General features: G+C 37.3%; 1 protein-coding gene across 1 annotated transcript in view; it reads right to left on the bottom strand.

Moving 5' to 3' along the window:
- Positions 1 to 19904, bottom strand: part of VWA8 (von Willebrand factor A domain containing 8) — a 399466-nt gene that overhangs the window by 124373 nt on the left and 255189 nt on the right. The window contains exons 31-35 of the mRNA XM_027873608.1: positions 19563 to 19627; positions 19345 to 19470; positions 16693 to 16802; positions 15632 to 15786; positions 4789 to 4984 (exon numbers count right to left, since the gene is read on the bottom strand). Coding sequence (XP_027729409.1) covers positions 4789 to 4984; positions 15632 to 15786; positions 16693 to 16802; positions 19345 to 19470; positions 19563 to 19627 — 652 coding nt within the window. The remainder of the gene's footprint in view (positions 1 to 4788; positions 4985 to 15631; positions 15787 to 16692; positions 16803 to 19344; positions 19471 to 19562; positions 19628 to 19904) is intronic.

Here is a 19904-nt window from a genome sequence, read left to right as displayed (position 1 = left end):
GCAGCTTTTTCTGGGAGTACGGCTGGGGAAAAGAAGAGAGATAAAGCACGACAGCTTGAGGGGATGGTCAAATTGAATGAGAGTTTTTAAGAATGGGGTGAAAGGCGAATTTCTAGGCAGAATGGAAGGCACAAGGGAAAGTCTGGAGATTAGAAAGATGATTGTGGGGTCTGAAACAGATGAGAGGGTATGGGATTAAGGGCACATGAAGAAGGATTGGCTTTGGTGAGGATAGGAGTACCCTCTTCATTACAGACTAGAGGAGAAAATGAGAGATGATGACAAGGGGTTTAGAGATGAAGAGGAGAGAGGAGAGAGCTCAGGATCACTGAGCTCCCTAAAGTAGAAGTCCAGGTCCTCAGTTAAAAGGGTGGGGGAAGGAAGCTTGGGGAGAGAGAAGAAGGTTTAGAAATAATGCTTACGAAAAGTGAGATAAAGAATAAATTAGGGAGGAAGAAAAGAACTGCCTTGTTGCAGAGAGGGTCCCATTGAGATTAGAAAATACCAACTGATAGTGGACCCAGTCTGCTTGGTGGCATGACGTTCTCCAGGTCCATTCTACAGCATGTGAAGAGGAGGAGAAAAGAAAGACAATGTGGTTGTAATCCAAGATCACTGTCTGGTAAGGCATTAGGATGACAGAGCAAAGGCTACACAGCATTGGCTCGTCACCATTACAACATTCATTTCAAAACCGTATTACACAGTCACTATCAGGGGCTGGTTCTATGTCTGCCTGGAGAAGGTAGCTGTCCACAAGATATAATCTGAGGGACATTAAAAGGGCTTTCTGAAACTTCTCTTCCACAGGCCTGGCACACTGTCTCCTTCACTAGGTTAAGACTTAAAGTTAGCTATAAAATGTGTGTGTGTTAAATAGGAGGGAAGAGTCGGGTAGTATATTATCATCATTATCATCAACCAAAAACTTGCTATAAATTAGTTCCTTAAATTATTTAGTCAGGCACCTCCCCAGCAATGGAAGAAAGGAGGATCTGACAAGAAAGTCATGTGTTGCCATAGAAAGTGTGCTGGATTTGGAGGAAGAAGACCAGGGTTCAAAGCCTAGCCCTGCCAGGCCACTTTTGTGTCCATGGGCAAGTCACCTCTTTTCTCTGGGGTTCAGTGTCCTCATCTGTGGAATGACTAGGTGCCATTCAAATTTCTTCCATGCTCCTCTGACTCTTATCTGAGGTGATGTAAGGAAGGAAGGGAAGGAAGCATTTAAGCCTGGGATGCTCATGGCCCTGTCAAGCAAGACTCAGGAAGGGCAAGCAGACAAGTACTGGGCAGGAGGGAAGGAGAGGGACTCTAAACAGAGAGGATGTGTGCCAGAGAACGACTTAATGATACACACCGGAGGGGGACTGGCCCGGCTCACCACTCCCTTGGTTTCTAATTCAAGAGCTATATTGGAAAGAATATTGATTGCCTGAGACGAGGCCAGTCTGGCCTGAACTACAAAGTGCTGCAAAATACATCATTTTTGAGATTTTCACTTGCGATGTTATGGCCCAAATAGCTTGAATTATTTATAGACGGGTGTGCTCTGATGATTAAACAGGACTAGCTACTATTGAGGGTGAGATGACTTAAGACTATCTAGCTAATCAACTTCCCCACATTTTGTGCCTGTCACTTAGAGCACATTTAATTTTTTTTTTTCTAAGTAGTAATATGAAGCTGAGTGGCCATCATGAGTACTTCTATACTATTGCTAGGTATAAAGCTATGGTAGCAGTAATTTTCTTTTATTCTCTCTCTCTCTCTCTCTTTTTCGGCTAGGCAATGGAGTTAAGTGACGTGCCAAGGGTCATGCAGCTAATAAGTGTAAAGTGTCTGAGGTCAGATTTGAACTCAGGTCCTCCTGACTCCAAGGCCGGTGCTCTATCCACTATGAGCAATTTTTTTAATGGTCATTTTTACCAGTAACTTTCTTCTGTTTTAAAGTACAAATTAGTTTCATGGCATAGAGAAGAAGGAAAGAGGCAGTTTTGACTGTGTCCTCTACTTTAAGAAGGAAGAAGCACTTAATTTCTAAGGTTAAAAACATTCTTTCACATCAGGACTTTAACAAAATGTTTTGAAGGTTATTTTTGGTAAGCATTTGACAAATGACCAAAATGAATGTTAACTGGTTTGAAAACAAGTCAGATGATATGAATATTTAGAAAATGAGTTATCTGAAAGGAGAAACTTCATGATTGTCCTCAGACAGAAATGAGGTGGAGCTAAATAAGAGAAGGACGGTGGCCAGATTTCCTCCCCACATCAGCCAAGTTCTTGTCAGTCAGTTCTGAATGTTTCCATACACAGTCGAGTCTGGGTATTAAGGACAGAGACTTAATAGAAATTCACAGGGCATTTTGATTGCATTTTGCATCCAGGTGGCATTTAAAGAAAGTTATAAACCAAAGGAATCAATTCACTCAATATCAAAAGCAGTTTGTGCTGTGCTGTTGGCCACCAGATGCAGAAAGCTGTCTACCAAGAGCAAAACTGCTCATTTTGGTTCACCATATTTTGGGAAGGATGATAAGATGGAGAGTTATGTATGTGGAAGGTGGCGCAAGCAGGATGCTGAAGAGCCTCAAGGTCATGCTATACGTGGGTCAGTTGGAGAGACTGAGGATGTTTAGCCTGCAGAAGGAAGACTTCCAGGGGACATAAGAGCTGTCTACAAGTGTTTGAAGAACTATCACGTGGCAGAGGAAACAGACTTGTACTGCTTATCCCCAGAAGGTAGAGTTGGGAGAAAGAGGTAGACACTGCAAAGCAAATTTAGGCTTGATGTTAGGAAAATCTTCCTGGTAATCAGAGATCTGCCATGGGGAAAAGGTTTGGCTCAGGACAGAAAGTCATGGGAGCATCTCCTCCAAGGTCTTTAAAAGCCAAGGCTAAAGAATCTCTGTTTAGGCACACTGAAGAGGAGGTCCTTTTTGAGGTACTAGTTAGACTAAATGGCCTCTGAGTTCTCTCAGAAATTCTGTGGTTCGCAGGTGGGCCCTTCTTCCAAGAGTACAGTCTACAGCCCACCCATGCCTTCTCTGCCTTTGTGATTTTCAGTCCAAGTTCTCTCAAAGACTATCCAAAGGGTTCATATAATTCACTGGAAACCTTTCTCTCTGCCTCCACATTTCATGGGAACCAGTTCAGCATTATGTGTTGTTTAATTTGTTTTACTTTATTCTTTCATTTCCTTTTCAAATCATACCTTTCCTGGTGATACCCATTTTTCCACTCGCATGTCTATCGTGGTTGGAAATGTTACAACATGCTTAAGCTGACCATACACTTCTCCATTGCCCTTCAGTCACCTGCAACTTGGTTAAAATATTATGTTGCTGCAAGGTTAACAACTATAGGGTATTGATGGGAGAAGGCCGATATTATAAAGATTGTGTGTGTGTGCATGTGATGTAGTAGTTTGGGATTTGGTGGTATCATTAAGAGAATCATGAAATTCTGAATAAGGAGGTGGGGATTGTTCTAATGCAGCTTGGTCAGACCACACCTGGTATACTGTGTTTACTTCTGGGCACTACATTTTAATAAGTACACCAACAAGGTAGAATGAGTCCCAAGTCTAGTAACTAGGAGGGTGAAGGGCATCAAAAATCACGTCACATGAGAAAATTAGTTAATAAAACTGGTGATGCTTAGCCTACAGACTTAGGGGTCACATGACTGGATTTTGTGCCTAAGAGTTAGTCTAAACAGTACCTCAAAAAGGACCTCCTCTTCACTGTGACTAAGGGTTTTCATGTGGAAGTAGAATTATAATTTAGACTAACTGATAGAAGTTATGAGGAATTAGATTTCTACTCCAAAACTTCCAACAATTAGAGATGTCCAGAAAGGGAATGAATTGCCTCCTATGAGTTTCCATTATTAGAGGTCATTAAGTAACACTTGTCAAGATATTATTACTTGCCATTATTTATTGTTATTATTACTTATTATTTGTCAAGAGCTTCATCCTAATTTAGTTAAAGAATGTTCTGAGTGATGTGTGAGGTTCTCAGATAGTAGACCTGGAGAGGTCCTTAGAGATCATCTAGATTTGGGGCAGCTGGGTGGTGCAGTGGATAGAACACCGGTCCTAAAGTCAGGAGAACCTGAGTTCAAATTTGACCTCAGACCAAATACTTGACATGTACCAGCTGTGTGACCTTGGGCAAGTCACTTAACCCCGATTGCCTCACCCAAAAAAAAAAAAAAAAAAAAAAGGAGAGATCATCTAGACTTTATCTCGTGCCTTTGGACATTTTTACTGGCTGTCCTTCATGCCTGCAATGCCACCCTCCTCATCTCTGCCTCCTGGTTTCCCTGGCTTTCTTCAAGTCCCAGCTAAAATTCTACTACCACAGGAAGTCTTTTTCCAACTCCAGTGATTTGAGTGACTTCCTTCTCTTGATTATTTCCAGCTCATGGTATATATAGCTTGTCTGACCATTCAGGAAGGTCTGAGTTCAAATCCCACCTCTGACACTGGCTATGTGACCCCGGGCCCTTAACTTCTCAGTGCTCTAGACAATGCCGTAGGACTATAAAATACAGAGAAGGTGCCAAGCTGCTTTGGTGGAGAGAATTTCCTCACCTAAGATTTTCATGCATCAATGAAATCCCACGGATACTTCCTCTCCTGGGTGTTTTTTAATATGAAGGACTCATGGGACCAAATACTTCTCCTTCCCCACCCCACCCCCCAACAAAACAAAACAAAACAAAACAAAACAAAACAACTTTACCCATTTTTGGTATGTTAAGAATCTGGCAGTTTCTTACCTTTAGGAAAAATTTCTTTTAAAGGTACATCTCCAGGGGGTAAGATTCTGACCACTTGATTAGTATCTAATAGTATCACACAATTGGTCTGTTTTGGCTTTCCAGATTTACTTTTTCCTATATTCAAATTAGAAGCAAATGCAGTCTGTTCACCCAAAGATGACTGTCTCTTCCAGGAATAAACTTCACTGGGTGACTGAAAAAGAGGACCATTTAGTGTGTCATAACTTACTTTAGCATTTACCTAAATATCAGTTCTAAACTCTCATTTCCCAAGTAGAATGAAATAATACATGTACATATTCATATTTTTTATGAGTCTGAACACTAGCAAACATAAATATTTCTATTTAAGAAGAACAGAAAAAGAGGGCTGTATCTGAAACTGCAAATGTCTAAGATATACAGGTTGGGTTTTTAGGGAAAAATGTAATATATTCATCAAAGTTTCAAAATTGCTTGGCTTGCGTCTTCCTTTGAATAACATTCTGCTTTCTTCTGTATATTTAAAAAAATGCTTCAATGACACCCCCCCCTTTTTCGTGGGAGCATCACTATCGCTATATCCTCTCTATACCTGAACAATAAAAAAAAAAACCACTCACTTGTAACACATTAAAATAAACAATCAAATCAAGTCAAATCCACACATTTCTTGGGCTCCTGCTACTGAATTCGACCTCTTTTGGTGCTCAAAGAGCTGGCAAGTTTCAGTCCCATCTGATCGTCTTGATTCTGAATGCTGCTGTCTTCAGGGCTCTTTGGACCATCTCAGGTCAGACTGCTGTGGCCTTTTGCCAGGTATTCTCATCAGAGGGCAGCTAGACTGTCCAACTACTCAAGGCTTACTGCCTCTATTACGGACAACTTCAGGCTTCAAAGGTCTTTGAGGTAATTCAAATCAGACTCAGACGGTAGTGGGTTTCTGAATCTGATGAGGCTTCTCCATGTGCTCACTCTGGGCTTCCTTTCTCTTGGTTAAGAAGTTCCACAGGCTTTAGGCATTCCTGGACCATGTCCAGTATAAGTGCTGGTTGCTTTTAGGCTGGTCTACTTGCTTTAGGCTGGCACTTGCTTCTCTGGTGGATAGGAAGTCTGCTATCTTTCTGTGCAGTCATGAGCTGGAAGAAGGCACTTACTGTAATTTCTCTTTGATTATTTATTTTGGCTAGTGCTATTTTTAGATCTTTCTGGAGTACATGTGGGAGAACTGGGTTTTTCCATGACCTTTCACACCACCATCTTAACCACAAACCTCAAATATAGATATTTTTATTTTAATTCCTTCCATAGCAACTGGAAAGATCAAATTGCCTCTGCTACAAGCACAGTTTTCTGAGAAAAAAATTAACAGAGAAATCTACAGACTTTAGATAATTTTTTAGTAAAATAGTGTGGGAAACCATCCTCTAAAGGCCTAGAAACTAGCTCAATTGCATGAGTAAAATTACATGCCAATGATAGATCTAAGAAAGGATAGATATAAGCTGCTTGTGAGGATTTTTTCTCAGCACCTAGCACAGTGCTTAGTACATAGTGTTTAATAAATACTTGTTTTAAACTCGCTAGAAAATATCATTTGAACACATAAAACTAATCTTACTATAACTGACAGTTCCTCTGTCTTTCTTCATTTCACTTGATTTTCTTTCAAATCTTTTTTCCTTAATGAAGCAATAATGCATAATATTAACTTCTTTACTCTGTATAAAGATAACCATAAGTTTAGATAACACTCTGACATAGTATAGAACGCTGGGGAATTGATAAACTCATTTTAAAACATTATTCAAATTTGATTATTGGTTTTAAATCATAATTTGACTGATTTTGGAATCTTCTGTCATGTGACAGAAAAATCACATGTGTTTGAGGAAAAGAAGGGAAAATTATATTTACTTGGCAGGTGAGTATCCTAAGTAGTTAACACAGAACTTAAAGTAATGGTTCCCAGACCTCTGGGGCCACAAATATCTCCTGGCCTATACCATAAGGTCTTTAAATGTTAGAGTTCCTCTTCTAAAAACCTGTTCAGATACAGAAACCATGATCCTGAGCTAATAGCTATCAAGTTCTAGGACCTTGTGCTCATTCTGACAACTCCTATCATATAGTGTGGCAAAGCTTAGGATTTGTTTTTAACGCATTCCAACTCACAGAAACTTAGAGGAGAGGCTCTAAATTCTAAAATTCTGGAACCATTATTTCAAAGAGAAATGTACCGAGGGCCATTCCTTCTAATTACGCTAATGAGAAAGGTCTTATAAGTTACAAATATCATCTTCCCATGTAGGAATGTAAACAGTTTAACCTTACTGAGTCCCTTATGATTTCCCTTTCCTGTTCGTCTTTTTATGCTTCTCTTGAGTCTCATGTTTGAAAGTCAAATTTTCTATTCAGCTCTGGTCTTTTCATCAAGAATGCAAATCCTCTATCTCATTGAATACCCATTTTTTCTCCTGAAGGAGTATACTCAGTTTCGCAGGGTAGGTGATTCTTAATTGTAATCCTCGCTATTTTGCCCTTCAGAATATCTTATTCCAAGCTTCCTGATCCTTTAATGTAGAAGCTGTTAAATCTTGTGTTATCCTGACTGTGACTCCACCATACTTGAATTGTTTCTTTCTGCCTGCTTGCAGTATTTTCTCCTTGACCTGGGAACTCTGGAATTTGGCTATAATATTCCTGGCAGTTTTCATTTTGGGATCTCTTTCAGAAGGTGATTGGTGGATTCTCTCAATTTCTATTTTACCCTTTGGTTCTAGAATATCAGGGTGGTTTTCCTTGATAATTTCTTGAAATTTCATGTCTAGACTCTTTTTTTGATCATGGCCTTCAGATAGTCCAATAATTTTTAAATTATCTCTCCTGAATCTATTTTCTAGATTAGTTGTTTTTCCAATGACATATTTCACAATGTCTTCTGTTTTTTCATTCTTTGGTTTTTGTTTTATTGTTTCTTGATTTTTCATAAAGTCATTAGTTTCCATTTGCTTCATTCTAATTTTGAAGGAATTATTTTCTTCAGTGAGCTTTTGGACCTCCTTTTCCATTTGGCCAATTTTGATTTGTAAGGCATTCTTCTCCTCGTTGGCTTTTTGGACCTCTTTTACCATTTGGCCCAGTCTGTTTTTTAAGGTATTATTTTCTTCAGTATTTTTTTGTCTCCTTTTAGAGTCACTCATACACATTTGTTAGTACCATAGGTAAGGTTTTAAAGGATAGGGACACTGGTTCAAACTTGATGAAATGTGTAATATTCAGAAAGAATTCCATTCTAACAAATAGTATCCCATTCTATAAAATAAGAGAATTTTCATGTGATGGCCTATACACTTGATAACTTGGTAAAGTGAATTATGCTGAATTATTATAGAATATGTTCATGAATTATTTATTTAGGAGGCAACTGATTTAACAAACGTATTCTTTTAATATGGCATTTCTATGTAGCACCCAAATTTAAATTTCTATCCAATGTTAACTATCATTGATAATATTAGATATTTTCTGTTAGTACAAATGTGCAACAGGATATATTTTTTTTGAAATTCTTTTAAAAAACAAAAGCAATCAAACAGTGTTTCTTGTCAATGCCATTAACTGCAAATTGAAAGCATCAATCTATTCACAGTGGAGACAAATTGAAATATTATGGATATTTCCTGTCATAAAGTAATTTACTGTGCTTGAGAGGTCATTTTTGGAAGATCTGAAAGCTATGTGGAATATGTTAATTTATGACTTTAACTAGCCCTCAAACTAATAGAGGTAATATATTTTACTGAAAATAGCTCTGTATCCATAAATTCTTTTCTACTAAGTCAATTAAACAATTTTGGAAACTATGTAAACTTTCATTAAGAATATCTTATATTCAACTAAAATACAGTGGAGAGATAAATAAAGATATAATTATATTTACCCTTTCAGCAACATTATTTTACAACAATTTTCTTTCATTTAGCTGCTAATTTATTAATAAATGCAATATATATTACATCTTGCATAAATACATTTTAAAATGAATAGCACATAACATAATATTATATCTTCAGACCATAAAAATAAGATTACATTTTAATGAAATTTGGAAATGCTACAATAATTTTGATATTCATTTATGCTCATCAAAAGGGGATTTTATCCATATTCGCCACTTTTTTTCCTTAAGTTTATTTTAATTTTAACAGAAGTTAAAAGTGATTTTTCTATCACATGACAGAAGATTCCAAAATCAGTCAAATTATGATTTAAAACCAAAAATCAAATGTGAATAATGTTTTAAAATGAGTTTATCAATTCCACTATGTCAGAGTGTTATCTAAACTTATGGTTATCTTTATACAGAGTAAAGAAGTTAATATTATGCATTATTGTTTCATTAAGAACAAAAGATTTGAAAGAAAATCAAGTGAAATGAAGAAAGACAAAGGAGCTGTCAGTTATAGTAAGATTTGTTTTATATGTTCAAATGATATTTTCTAAAATTTCATAAAAAGAAACTGTAAGGCAGAGGCCCTTAACTTTTTTTTTTTTGTCATGGACCTCTTTGGACCCTTTCTAAGAATAAATTATTTAAAGAATCATAACTGAAAAAAGTGTTGAATTTAAGTTAGAAGTTATTATTGAAAATAAAGATATATTTTTTCCATCCAATGATGGGAAATTTACTCATGAATTTATGGATCCTAAGTTGAGAACTCCTGCTCTAGGACATCTTAGGGACATATTTACATATTAACTCCTTTAGGTTTGTAGCAGAAGGTTAAATTTCTCTATCCCTATCTTCAGAAAAACAACAGTAGCCTTGCTACTGACATCAATAAGCATTTTAGAAAAAAAAGAGGTTATTATTCCCTTTATACAGTCAAGGCCACAGTAGATACTGTATTACAAGAATATGTTTCAGTCTCCGTTATGTGATATCATAGCAGCTGTCTTTTATTTGATAATTCATACAGCTGAGAAAAGCATATGACAAAACCTCAAATCTAATCTTATTATTTAGGTTTTGTATTTCAGATTATTAGATTAGATCTTATACAATGAAGTAAACTGACTCATTTAGGCAATTGCATTAACAATTCAAGGCATTTCAGACAACCACATTATGAACAAGACTCACATCTTCCTCTGCAAATGATACTCTCATCCTCCCAAATGGCATGAAGGAAATTTGAACAGAAAATGAACTCTTTAGTCAAAGAATTTGAAGATATTTCTAAGGCCAGATAATACTTAAACTGGCTATGCTGCTGACAGGGCCACCAGCTTTCTACCCTTTTGACTTTAACCACATTTCTCTTCAAGGGGAAATTGCCCATCCAGGAAGGAAATGAATTCTGATCAACATGTTACTTTTCTTATAATCTCAAGTTGTCAAAGACAGAGCGAACCAAACCAAAACACACCAAAAGCGGTTTAATAGTTCTATAGTCGAGGTTGCTCATTCCATGGTAAAAAAAAAAAAAAAAAAAAAAAAAAAAAAATCAAGCAAATTCAATCACAAAATATACCATAAGGACACATTATTTTTTTATCCTCAGTCCATTCTGTTTTTCTGCAGCATAAACAAGTTTTTTTCTTTTTAAAAATTTATTATTTACTTACTTTTAACATTCTTTTTTTTTTTAATTTTGAGTTCCAGATTCTTTCCCTCCCTCCCATCCCCTCAGACATCCCACTGAGAAGGCAAGCAATCTGATGTCAGTTATACATGTGAAATCATGCAAAACATATTTTCATATTGCAAAAAAAAGAAAAATAAATAAAGTAAGAAAATTATACTTCAATTTATATTCAGAGTTCATAAGTTTTCTCTCTCTTCAAGTGGACAGCATTTTTTTCCATTATGAGTCCTTTAGAATTGTCTTTGATCATTGCATTGATCAGAGTAGCCAGGCCTTTCACAGTTGATCATCATTACAACATTGCTGTCACTGTGCACAATGCTCTACCAGTTCTCACTTCCCTGAGCATCAGTTCATATAGGTCTTGCCATGTTTTTTTTTTCTTTTCTGAAATCACCCCTTCTCATCATTTCTTATAGCACAATGGTACTGCATTTCAATCATACACCACAACAACTTATTTAACCATTCCCCAATTGATGAGCATCTCCTCAATTTCCAATTATTTGCCACCACAAAAAGAGCTACTATGAATTTTTTTGTTGTACATAGAGGTCTTTTTCCTTTTTCTTTGATCCCTTGGGGGCACAGATCAAGTAGTGGTATTGCTGGATCAAAGGGTACGAACAGTTTCATAGCCCTTTGGGAATAGTTCCAGATTATTCTCCAGAATGGTTGGACCAGTTCATTCCTCCACCAAGAGTTTATGAATGTACCTATTTTCCCTCATCCCCTCCAGTGCTTATCAATTTTTATAGGCGCGAGGTGGTACCTCAGAGTTGTTTTAATTTGCTTTTCTCTAATTAATAGTGACTTAGACCATTTTTTCATATGACTAAGGATAGCTTCGACTTCTTCTGAAAACTGCTTATTTATATTGTAAAAATCAATTATTGATCCTGTATTTTATATTTTATTTCATCTGTAATTGATTCTATTTTGTAACCATATTCTATGTAACAAACCTAAAATTCTTATTTCTGAATGAAAAAGCTCATGAGTTCAAAAGTTCATCTTTGTCTCACAATTTAGATGCTATAGTTTGTTGAGTTTCCCTATTGATCACTTTTAATTAAAGAAAAACTCTAAGCTAATGTACAGAAGCTTAATACTCTCATTAAAAACTCAAATTCCAAGGAACTGTTATCCTAGCACCACCTGCAAATCACTTTGTGCCAAGGAAGTTTGTTATCCCTTATAACTTCAGCTCTTGAGAAACTTTATGACGTGTGTTATTCTTGAGAGGGCACAAACTGATGTGGTCCCATCTCTGTTTGTTCTCGCCCAATTAAAGGTGGTCTTTAGAGCCAGTGAGTCCATATTCCTGGTCTACTACTAGTGGCCTCCAGTTGCAGCTGGGTTCCATAAATACATACAGCATTCCTTTAAGGCAGAGAGGGGTGGACCTGGTCCCACATGTGTATGTATGTCCACTTTCCTTAATGTAACCAATCATGTTGCCCTCACTCCCATGATGCTGCCAACTCTATAACCAACAATATGATCTCTTCACCTATTCTATTCTATTCTTTGTTCTTATAAAAAGGAGTTACATCTTCAATTCTTTGTCTTTTTGGCTAAACTGGGGCATTCATTAGACTTGCTTTAGTAATAGGTTAATGCCCTGTTAATAAACTATTATGTTGTTTGGAAAAAATGTGCCTCAGTCTACTTTTTGTTGAATTTCACTTGTGACAATATCCTTAGGCCATTTATCAATTGGGGAATGGCTCTAATTGGTATATTTTGACTCAGTTCCCTACATATTTTATAAATGGAGCTTTCATCAGATGAAACTTGCTGTAAAATTTTTTGATGTTACTTCGTTGCCATGGTACCTGGTAGTAAAATGTAGTTTCCCTGATTCTGTCTTTCAGTTAGGTCTATTTTAGCTTTTGTATTGTCTGAGATCATGATTGCCCTCTTCACTTCAGCTGAAGCATAACAGACCCTGCTCCAGCCCTTCGTTTCAACTCTGTGTGTGCCTTTCTGTCCCAACTGTGTCTCTTGAACACAAAAAATTGTTAGATTGTGGTTTGCAATTCATTCTGTTAGCCCTTCCATTCTATGGATTAGCTCATCCCATTCAAATTCAGTTATAATCACTAATTGTGCATTTCTCTCCATTCCATTTTTCCTGTTTATCCTTCTCTTTTTTTCATTCTGTCCCTCCTCAAGTTTGTCCTGCTTCTGACCATTGCCTTCACCAATCTGCCTCCCTTCACTAAAGTACATCCCCCTCTATCTCTTATCCCCTTTCCCTCCTATCTCCTTAATGAGTAAGATAAATTTCTATACCCAGCTGAGTGTATGTATATGCATTCTTCCCTCTTTGAACCAATTCTAATGAGAGTGAGGTTAAAGCATTGCCTTCCACCCCTCCCTCCCTCCCTCTTCCTTGTGTGCCTCTTTTAAGTGAGAAAATTTGCCCCATTCTACATCTCCCTTCCCCCTTCTCCCACTGCATCTCTCTTTCTCACCTATATGTTCTTTTTTGGAGGTCATCCCAACATGATCAACTCGCACCTATGCCCTTTGTCTATGCAGACTCCTTCTAACTGCCCTCACAATAATAAGGTTCTTAGGGGTTATATGTATCATCTTTCCATATAGAACTATAAACAGTTTAACCTTATTGAATCCTTTATGATTTCTCTTTCATGTTTTCCTTTTTATGCTTCTCTTGAGTCTTGTGTTTGAATGTCAAATTTTCTATTCAGCTCTGGTCTTTTCATTAGGAATGCTTGAAAGTCCTCTGTTTCATTACATATCCATTTTTCCCCCTGAAGAATTATATTCGGTTTTGCTGGATAGATGATTCTTGGTTGTAATTCTAGCTCTTTGGTCTTCCTGAATATCATATTCCAAGCTACTCAATCTTTTAATGAGGAAGTTGCTAAATCTTGTGCAATCCTGACTGTGTACTCCATGATATCTGAATTGTTTTTTTTTTTTCTGGCTGCTTGCAATATTTTCTCTTTGCCCTATGAACTCTGGAATTTCGCTATATTCCTTGGAGTTTTCATGTTGGGATCTCTTTCAGGAGATGATAGGTGGATTCTTTCAATTTCTATTTTACCCTCTGGATCTAAGATATTGGGGCAATTTTTCTTTAAAATTTCCTGAGGTATTTCACATTTTCTTGTATTTTTAAAATTCTTTTTACTTTGTTTTATTGTTTCTTGAAATTTCATGTAGTCATTAGCTTCACCTTGCCCAATTCTAATTTTTATGGAATGATTTTCTTTAGTAAGCTTTTGTACTGCTTTTTTCCACCTGGTCAATTTGGCTTTTTAAGGAGTTCTTTTCTTCAGTGAATTTTTGTGCTCTTTTACCAAGCTGTTAATTCTTTTTTCATAATTTTCTTGCATCACTCTCATTTCCTTTCCCAAATTTTCCTCTACAACTCTTATCTCTTTCTTTAACTCTTCCAGGAATTCTTGCTGGCCTTGGGTTCAATTAGCATTTTTCTTTGAGGTTTTGCTTGTAGTTGTTTTCACATTCTTGTCTTCTAAGTGTGTCTTGGTCTTCCCTGCCATTGTAGTAGCTTTTTATGGTCAAGTTCTTTTGTTGGTGTTTCTTCATTTTCCCAGCCTATTTCTTCACTTTGAACTTTATATTAAACTTGGGCTCTGCTTACCTTGGGGTGAGGAGGTACTGTGCCAGCTTTAGGCTTTTTTGTATTGCTGTTTTCAGAGCTAGTTTTTCCGGGGGGAGAGGTCAGCAAGTATTCAGTGTTTCCAAAGTGGTGTTTTCCTGGGAGAGGTGTGGTATCTGCTTTCTTGGTCTGCACTCCGGTCTTTACCCAGGACAGGCCCTTGTTTCCCTGTGACTAATCATAAGTGCTCCTTTCCACCCTGGAACTGAGACCCCCAACTCCTTATAGACAACAGTTTCTAATCAGTACCAGCTGCACCCAACGCCAGCAAAGGGTCTCCTATAATCTTTTTCTTTTTGATCAGTTGTCTGACCCTCTTCTTGCTTCTGGGCTGAGAGGTCCCAAAGCTATTGCTGCTGGGAGCCATCCTCCAAGACCCACAGCTGATACACTCGTCATCCTCTGGGCCTGTACCCACCCAAGTGTTACAGACCTCTCCTGCCTACGTCCTAAGTTGTCTTAAGCTGGAAAAATGTCTCCCTCTGATCTTTTACTGGCTTTGCTGCTCCAAAATTTCATTTGAGGCACTATTTTAAAGTTGTTTGGAAGGCTGGATCCCAGCCTGTACTCTGCTATCTTCTACAGAGTTTTTAGACAATGTAAGACACATATGGCAGCTAGATGGCGCAATGGATAGAACACTGGGCTGAGAATCAGGGAGACTCATCTTTCTGAGTTCAAATTAGGCCTCAGACACTTAGTAGCAGTTTGACCTTGGGCAAGTAATTTAACCCTGTTTGTCTCTGTTTTCTCATCTGTAAAATTAGCTGGAGAAGGAAATGGAAAACCACTTCAGTATTTTTTGCTGAGAAAACCCCAAATGGAGATATGAAGAGTTGGACATGACTGAAACAACTGAACAACAACAACAGCAACGCACACACACACACACACACACACACACAACACTGCAGGGAGTCTGAGTGTTTAACTTTGTCACGTAGACTCCTGTGGAATGAGAGATCTTTGGTTTTTCTCTTTCTTTCCATTTGTCTTCCAGCCAGGCATGGGGAAAATATGGCCACTCATAAGTCAGTGGAATTGTGTCTAGGCCTTGGCAATGGATTTCAATTAGGAGACAGTCATTAGCTATAGTGATCTGTTGGCAATGGTCATCCTGAGGACTTCAGAGCATTACCATCTCATCTCTAGATGAACTCTATTATATGTGTTATCTCCCTCTAGAATAGAAACTCCTTGAGGGCAGGAGTTCTCTTGCTTTTACATTTTTGTTGTCAGATTAACATAGCATTTGACATATTAGAGTTTGATCGATTCTTTTTTTTCTCATTCATTTATTCTCCTTCCAGAATGGAAACAATATAATACAGTATAGACCTATATGACATTTAAATGTTAAGGTAAAAGAAAAAGAAATATAATACTTTAAAATGCAAGGAGTTAGGTGGGGTACTGATGATTTATTTTGGGACATTCTAAAAGCTTTATAGAAAAATAACTATTTTTTTTATTACCACACAAGTTTACATATTATAAATTAAGTCACCTAAGAAGCATGTTATATCAAAAGTTATATTATTTTCTTGCTTACCATGAGATCCGGGAAACCAACAAGTACAGTAGCATAACAACTCTCATCAGAGAGAATCCGGTTAGGACAGGCAATCTTTTGTCCGACAGCTAAACTTAGATTTTCTGATGATAATTGGTTGCTTGAAATTTTATGTGGTATACTGAGTTCTGATTCTGAAGTAAGGAATTAAAATGGCAAATTAGTTGCACATTCTCCTGAAAAATATACAAGTTAATACAAGTTATTTGTTTTCTGCCCTTCTTTCCTCTAACTACCAACAGTCTATCCCAACATTAACATTAAAGAGACAGAAATACAAACCTCACATCTGACTATGGCTCTATTACTTACTGTTTACAATTTTAGGCATTTTTCCAAAATCACTTCAAGTAGGCATGGCATATACCAATTTTATTAGTGTTAATTATAGCACCCCACAGAAGATACCAAAATGACATATACTGCTTAGGCAGAAGCATTATTTTTTTCCAGAATTATTATAAAATAAAAGCAATTAAACTGATATGGCCATCAATATATCAATCATTCAACATTTATTAAGTTCCTACTATTAGTATTTAGTAAAAATTTAATAGAAACAACCAAACGCAAGCACACAACTCTTAGAAAATTTTATACTTGTCTAGTAATGGAATGTGAGCTTGGGCGAAAAAAACTTCTTCAAGTCTGTCTCCTCCTGAAGTATTACCTGTCCTACTAATTGAAAAGGCTGTTGCAATGGTCAACTAAGAGAATGCATGTAAAAACATTTACAAATTAAGGCGTACTACACACATGTGAGCCATTATTTATAAATATAAAAAAGTAATGTCAGTTTCTAATACAGAGAATACAATTCTCACTAGAATGTGAATCTGATTTATAACCAATAGAATCACTCTGAGGTCCTGACAAGTGTTTCAAATGAATCCTTTAAATTAATTCATTAAATTAATCCTTTCTTCTTATCAAACATAGTGATTTTGTAAAATGACAACTGAGGACAGTATGTGTACACCAGCATACACCCAGACAAACAGATATAAACACATTTAAACAGACACATGCAAAACATTTACCTTTTACAAATCCAAATCCTGTGCTCACTGGCTCTTCTTTTAATATATGCAACTGGCAAACTCCTTTTTCTTTGGATTCCACATGTCCAGGCTTAGCTAAAAGGAATTTCCTGCAAACAGTGATAATACACAGCTAGACCTGACTTACATGAAGTCTTCTCTTTACTTATCAATCTGAGGCAAGTCTGAGAGAAAATAATTTGCTACCATATTTCAAACCCTTTTTCTTTTTCTGTTTAAAACCTCTACAGAATCACAGAACTTAGAACTGGAATAGCCATTTAGACCAATCAACTTCCATATATAAGCCTTTTCTATGATACCCTCAATAGGCAAGAGTGAATCCACTACTCCAGAGGCAGCCCATTCCACATTTGGGTATCCTGAATGGTTAAAAAGTGTTTCCTTCTATTCCGAAAATTTTCTGCCATATATACTATTGCTCCTGATTCTGCCCTCTAGAGGCCACTAGAACAGGCCTAATCCTTCTTTCACATAAAAATCCTTCAAATATTTAAAGACGGCTTCTCTCTCCTTGCCTCCCTGCTCTCCCCCCATCCACTCCCCCCAATCTTCTCTTCTCCAGGCTAAACCTCCTAAGATCCTTAGATCTATCTTTGTCTAGCAAGGTTCTGAGGCTCTTTTGGACCACTCCTCTGGATGTTACCTAGCTTGTTAATTTCCTTCCTAAAATGGGGTTCCTGGAACTAGACCTGGTACTTGAGGTCTGATAACACGACTATCACCTTTGCTCATTCTGGACATTATGCCCTTTTAATGGAGCTTAAGATTGGGCTGAGAGGCAGTGTGACATAGTGGATGCAGAGCTGGCTTTAGAGTTGAGGAGACATGGTTTAAGTCCCGATTGACACAGATTGGCTACATGACCCCAGACAAGTCACTTAACTTTCTCAGGATTTCCCAGACAACTTTCTAAATTACAAAACACTTACTGATCTGGATTGGTGGAAAGAATTCTCTTACTGGGAGGCCCCTATAGGAATGACATCAAAATCCAGACCACAAAATAAAACTAGCTTTTCTGACTATTGGTTAGGCCTGTTTTGCTTGTGGTCCACTAAAATAACCTGATCTTTTTTCACACAGATTATTGTTTTATAAGTCTCCTTCACCCTATACTCACAGCACCCAGGGTGTCCCAAGAGTTTTAGTGTAGTTTAAAATTATTAAGCTTGAACTGCACTAAAACTTTTGGGACACTCTGTACATAGAGTTTTCATACACACATATGGGCACATGTGCATACATATACACAAATATATAATGCACATACACATAGGTATATAATCACACAACACATATATGTACATGCATGCATGCATAACTACATAATGCATACATATAAAAATCTGAACACATAGGATGACCTAAAAGTCTTAGTTCAAACTTAAATACCTTAAAATTGCACTCAGACTTTTGGGATACTGTACAGACAACTTGTCTGTATATACATACACACGTGTATATACATGTGAATACACAGGCATGTGTTATAAAGAACATACAACATGCATACATATATACAAATGCAGACATACATGTATGTGTATATATCTCTATGTAGATCTAAATAAATCTATCTGTTACAGGGTGACACAACAGTTTTAATAGCTTAAAACTGTACCCAGATTTTGGGACATTCTGTGTGGGTAAACAAAAAGTCTGTAAGGGGGCTTAGGAAAGGACAGCACATGAAAAGTGTGGTAATAACTGAGTACCACTCCCTTAAAAGAGGACACGTAGTCAAAAGGAGACAACAATTATAAAATGGTGACTACCCCCATCACAGCATCTCTGGCTTCGACTCTCACTGCTGGCTCATCTGATGATTGGGAATCTGCTCTTCCTCCTGGGAACTGCCAGGGAGCCGAAGCTTTCACCACTGCGATTCCCCTGGCCTTCTTGTCTGGGGACCGCTGGGGAGAGTATCAATTAATTTCATGATGTACTATGGTAGGCTGCCTCTGCTTGTCCCTCTGGAGGGTAGTGAAAGTGCATAAACCAGGAGGGGCGGAGGTGTGAGTAAGTTGCTACTGACCAAGCTCCTAGGGCACCTAAAACACTACACTCAGCAGCCCTTACAGCCCCTTTGGTCAAGCTATTCATGGTCCAGTAGGAGATGTGGCACAAACACAAGCGCTTCCAAATAAGGGCACATAAAACAGAAATATAAGCACACAAACAGATGATACTTGTTGGGGCAAATGCTATCATCTAACAAGAAAATAAATAATTTGGAAAGAAGATGAAAGACTCTAAAGAACACATGACCTGAAACTAGATTACAGTACTTCTAATTAGGCATGAATAGGGCCAATTCTCAATTACCTATTCTAATGAGGAAAAAAGACAACAGCAAGGATAAGTTATAGATAACACCAAAGTTTACCTCTGCTATTAACTTCAACCATGTCATCTGAAACATCTTTCTAAGTATTCTAAGAAGCGGTCACATTTAATTCTTTTACGTTTCCTTCCCTCTCATCCTACTAATGTCTACCTAGAAGAGGTGATGACAAACAGTGAAACAGTTAAAATGTAGACAGAAGAAGAAGAAAGGAGCCTGGGAAATACACAGAGGAAATAATCTCTCTTTAAATTTCATACGGGACACTATCCGGTTCAACCTACTGATTTGTATTGTTCTCAACCAGGAGCCATCTGTCTTCAGCTACTAAGAAAACCGACTTGAGGCTGATGGGAAGGGAGATGGTGTGCGCTCGACCCTCTAGGACATCTAGGGCAATCAAGCTATTTCTGTAAAAGACAAACAAGAAGAAAACTTCATCTGAAAAGGAATGAATAAAATAGGGCCCCACTTCAAATTCTTTAAAAAAATAAGTTCTCACCCATATTCTTTGTAGAACACAAGCCAGTTTTTGTGTGAAAATTCTTTACACATTTTGTAGTCTCCCTAAAAATAAAGAAAACTACACATTATTCACATTAAATATGCCAGTATATTTTATACAGTTCACCTTGACTTGGGAATAAATTTACTCTAACACTGGTTTGGAAGGTGAAGTGGAAGAAGAGAATTCAAAGAGCCTGGAGTCAAGTTTCGCTCTGCAGCTTCCTAGCTTGATGCTCTTGGCTGAGTATTTTAATTTCTCTTACGTCCTCATTTGTGAAATAAGGACGCTGAGTTTGATGATGATGCTTTCTCTGCTTCCTTCTTTCCATGGCTCCCT

Source organism: Vombatus ursinus, unplaced genomic scaffold (genome assembly GCF_900497805.2).
Source record: "Vombatus ursinus unplaced genomic scaffold, bare-nosed wombat genome assembly UNPS02014802.1, whole genome shotgun sequence".
Taxonomy (NCBI): Eukaryota; Metazoa; Chordata; class Mammalia; order Diprotodontia; family Vombatidae; genus Vombatus; species Vombatus ursinus.
Note: the sequence above shows the minus strand (reverse complement) of the source record. Positions and strands in the feature narration are given on the sequence as shown.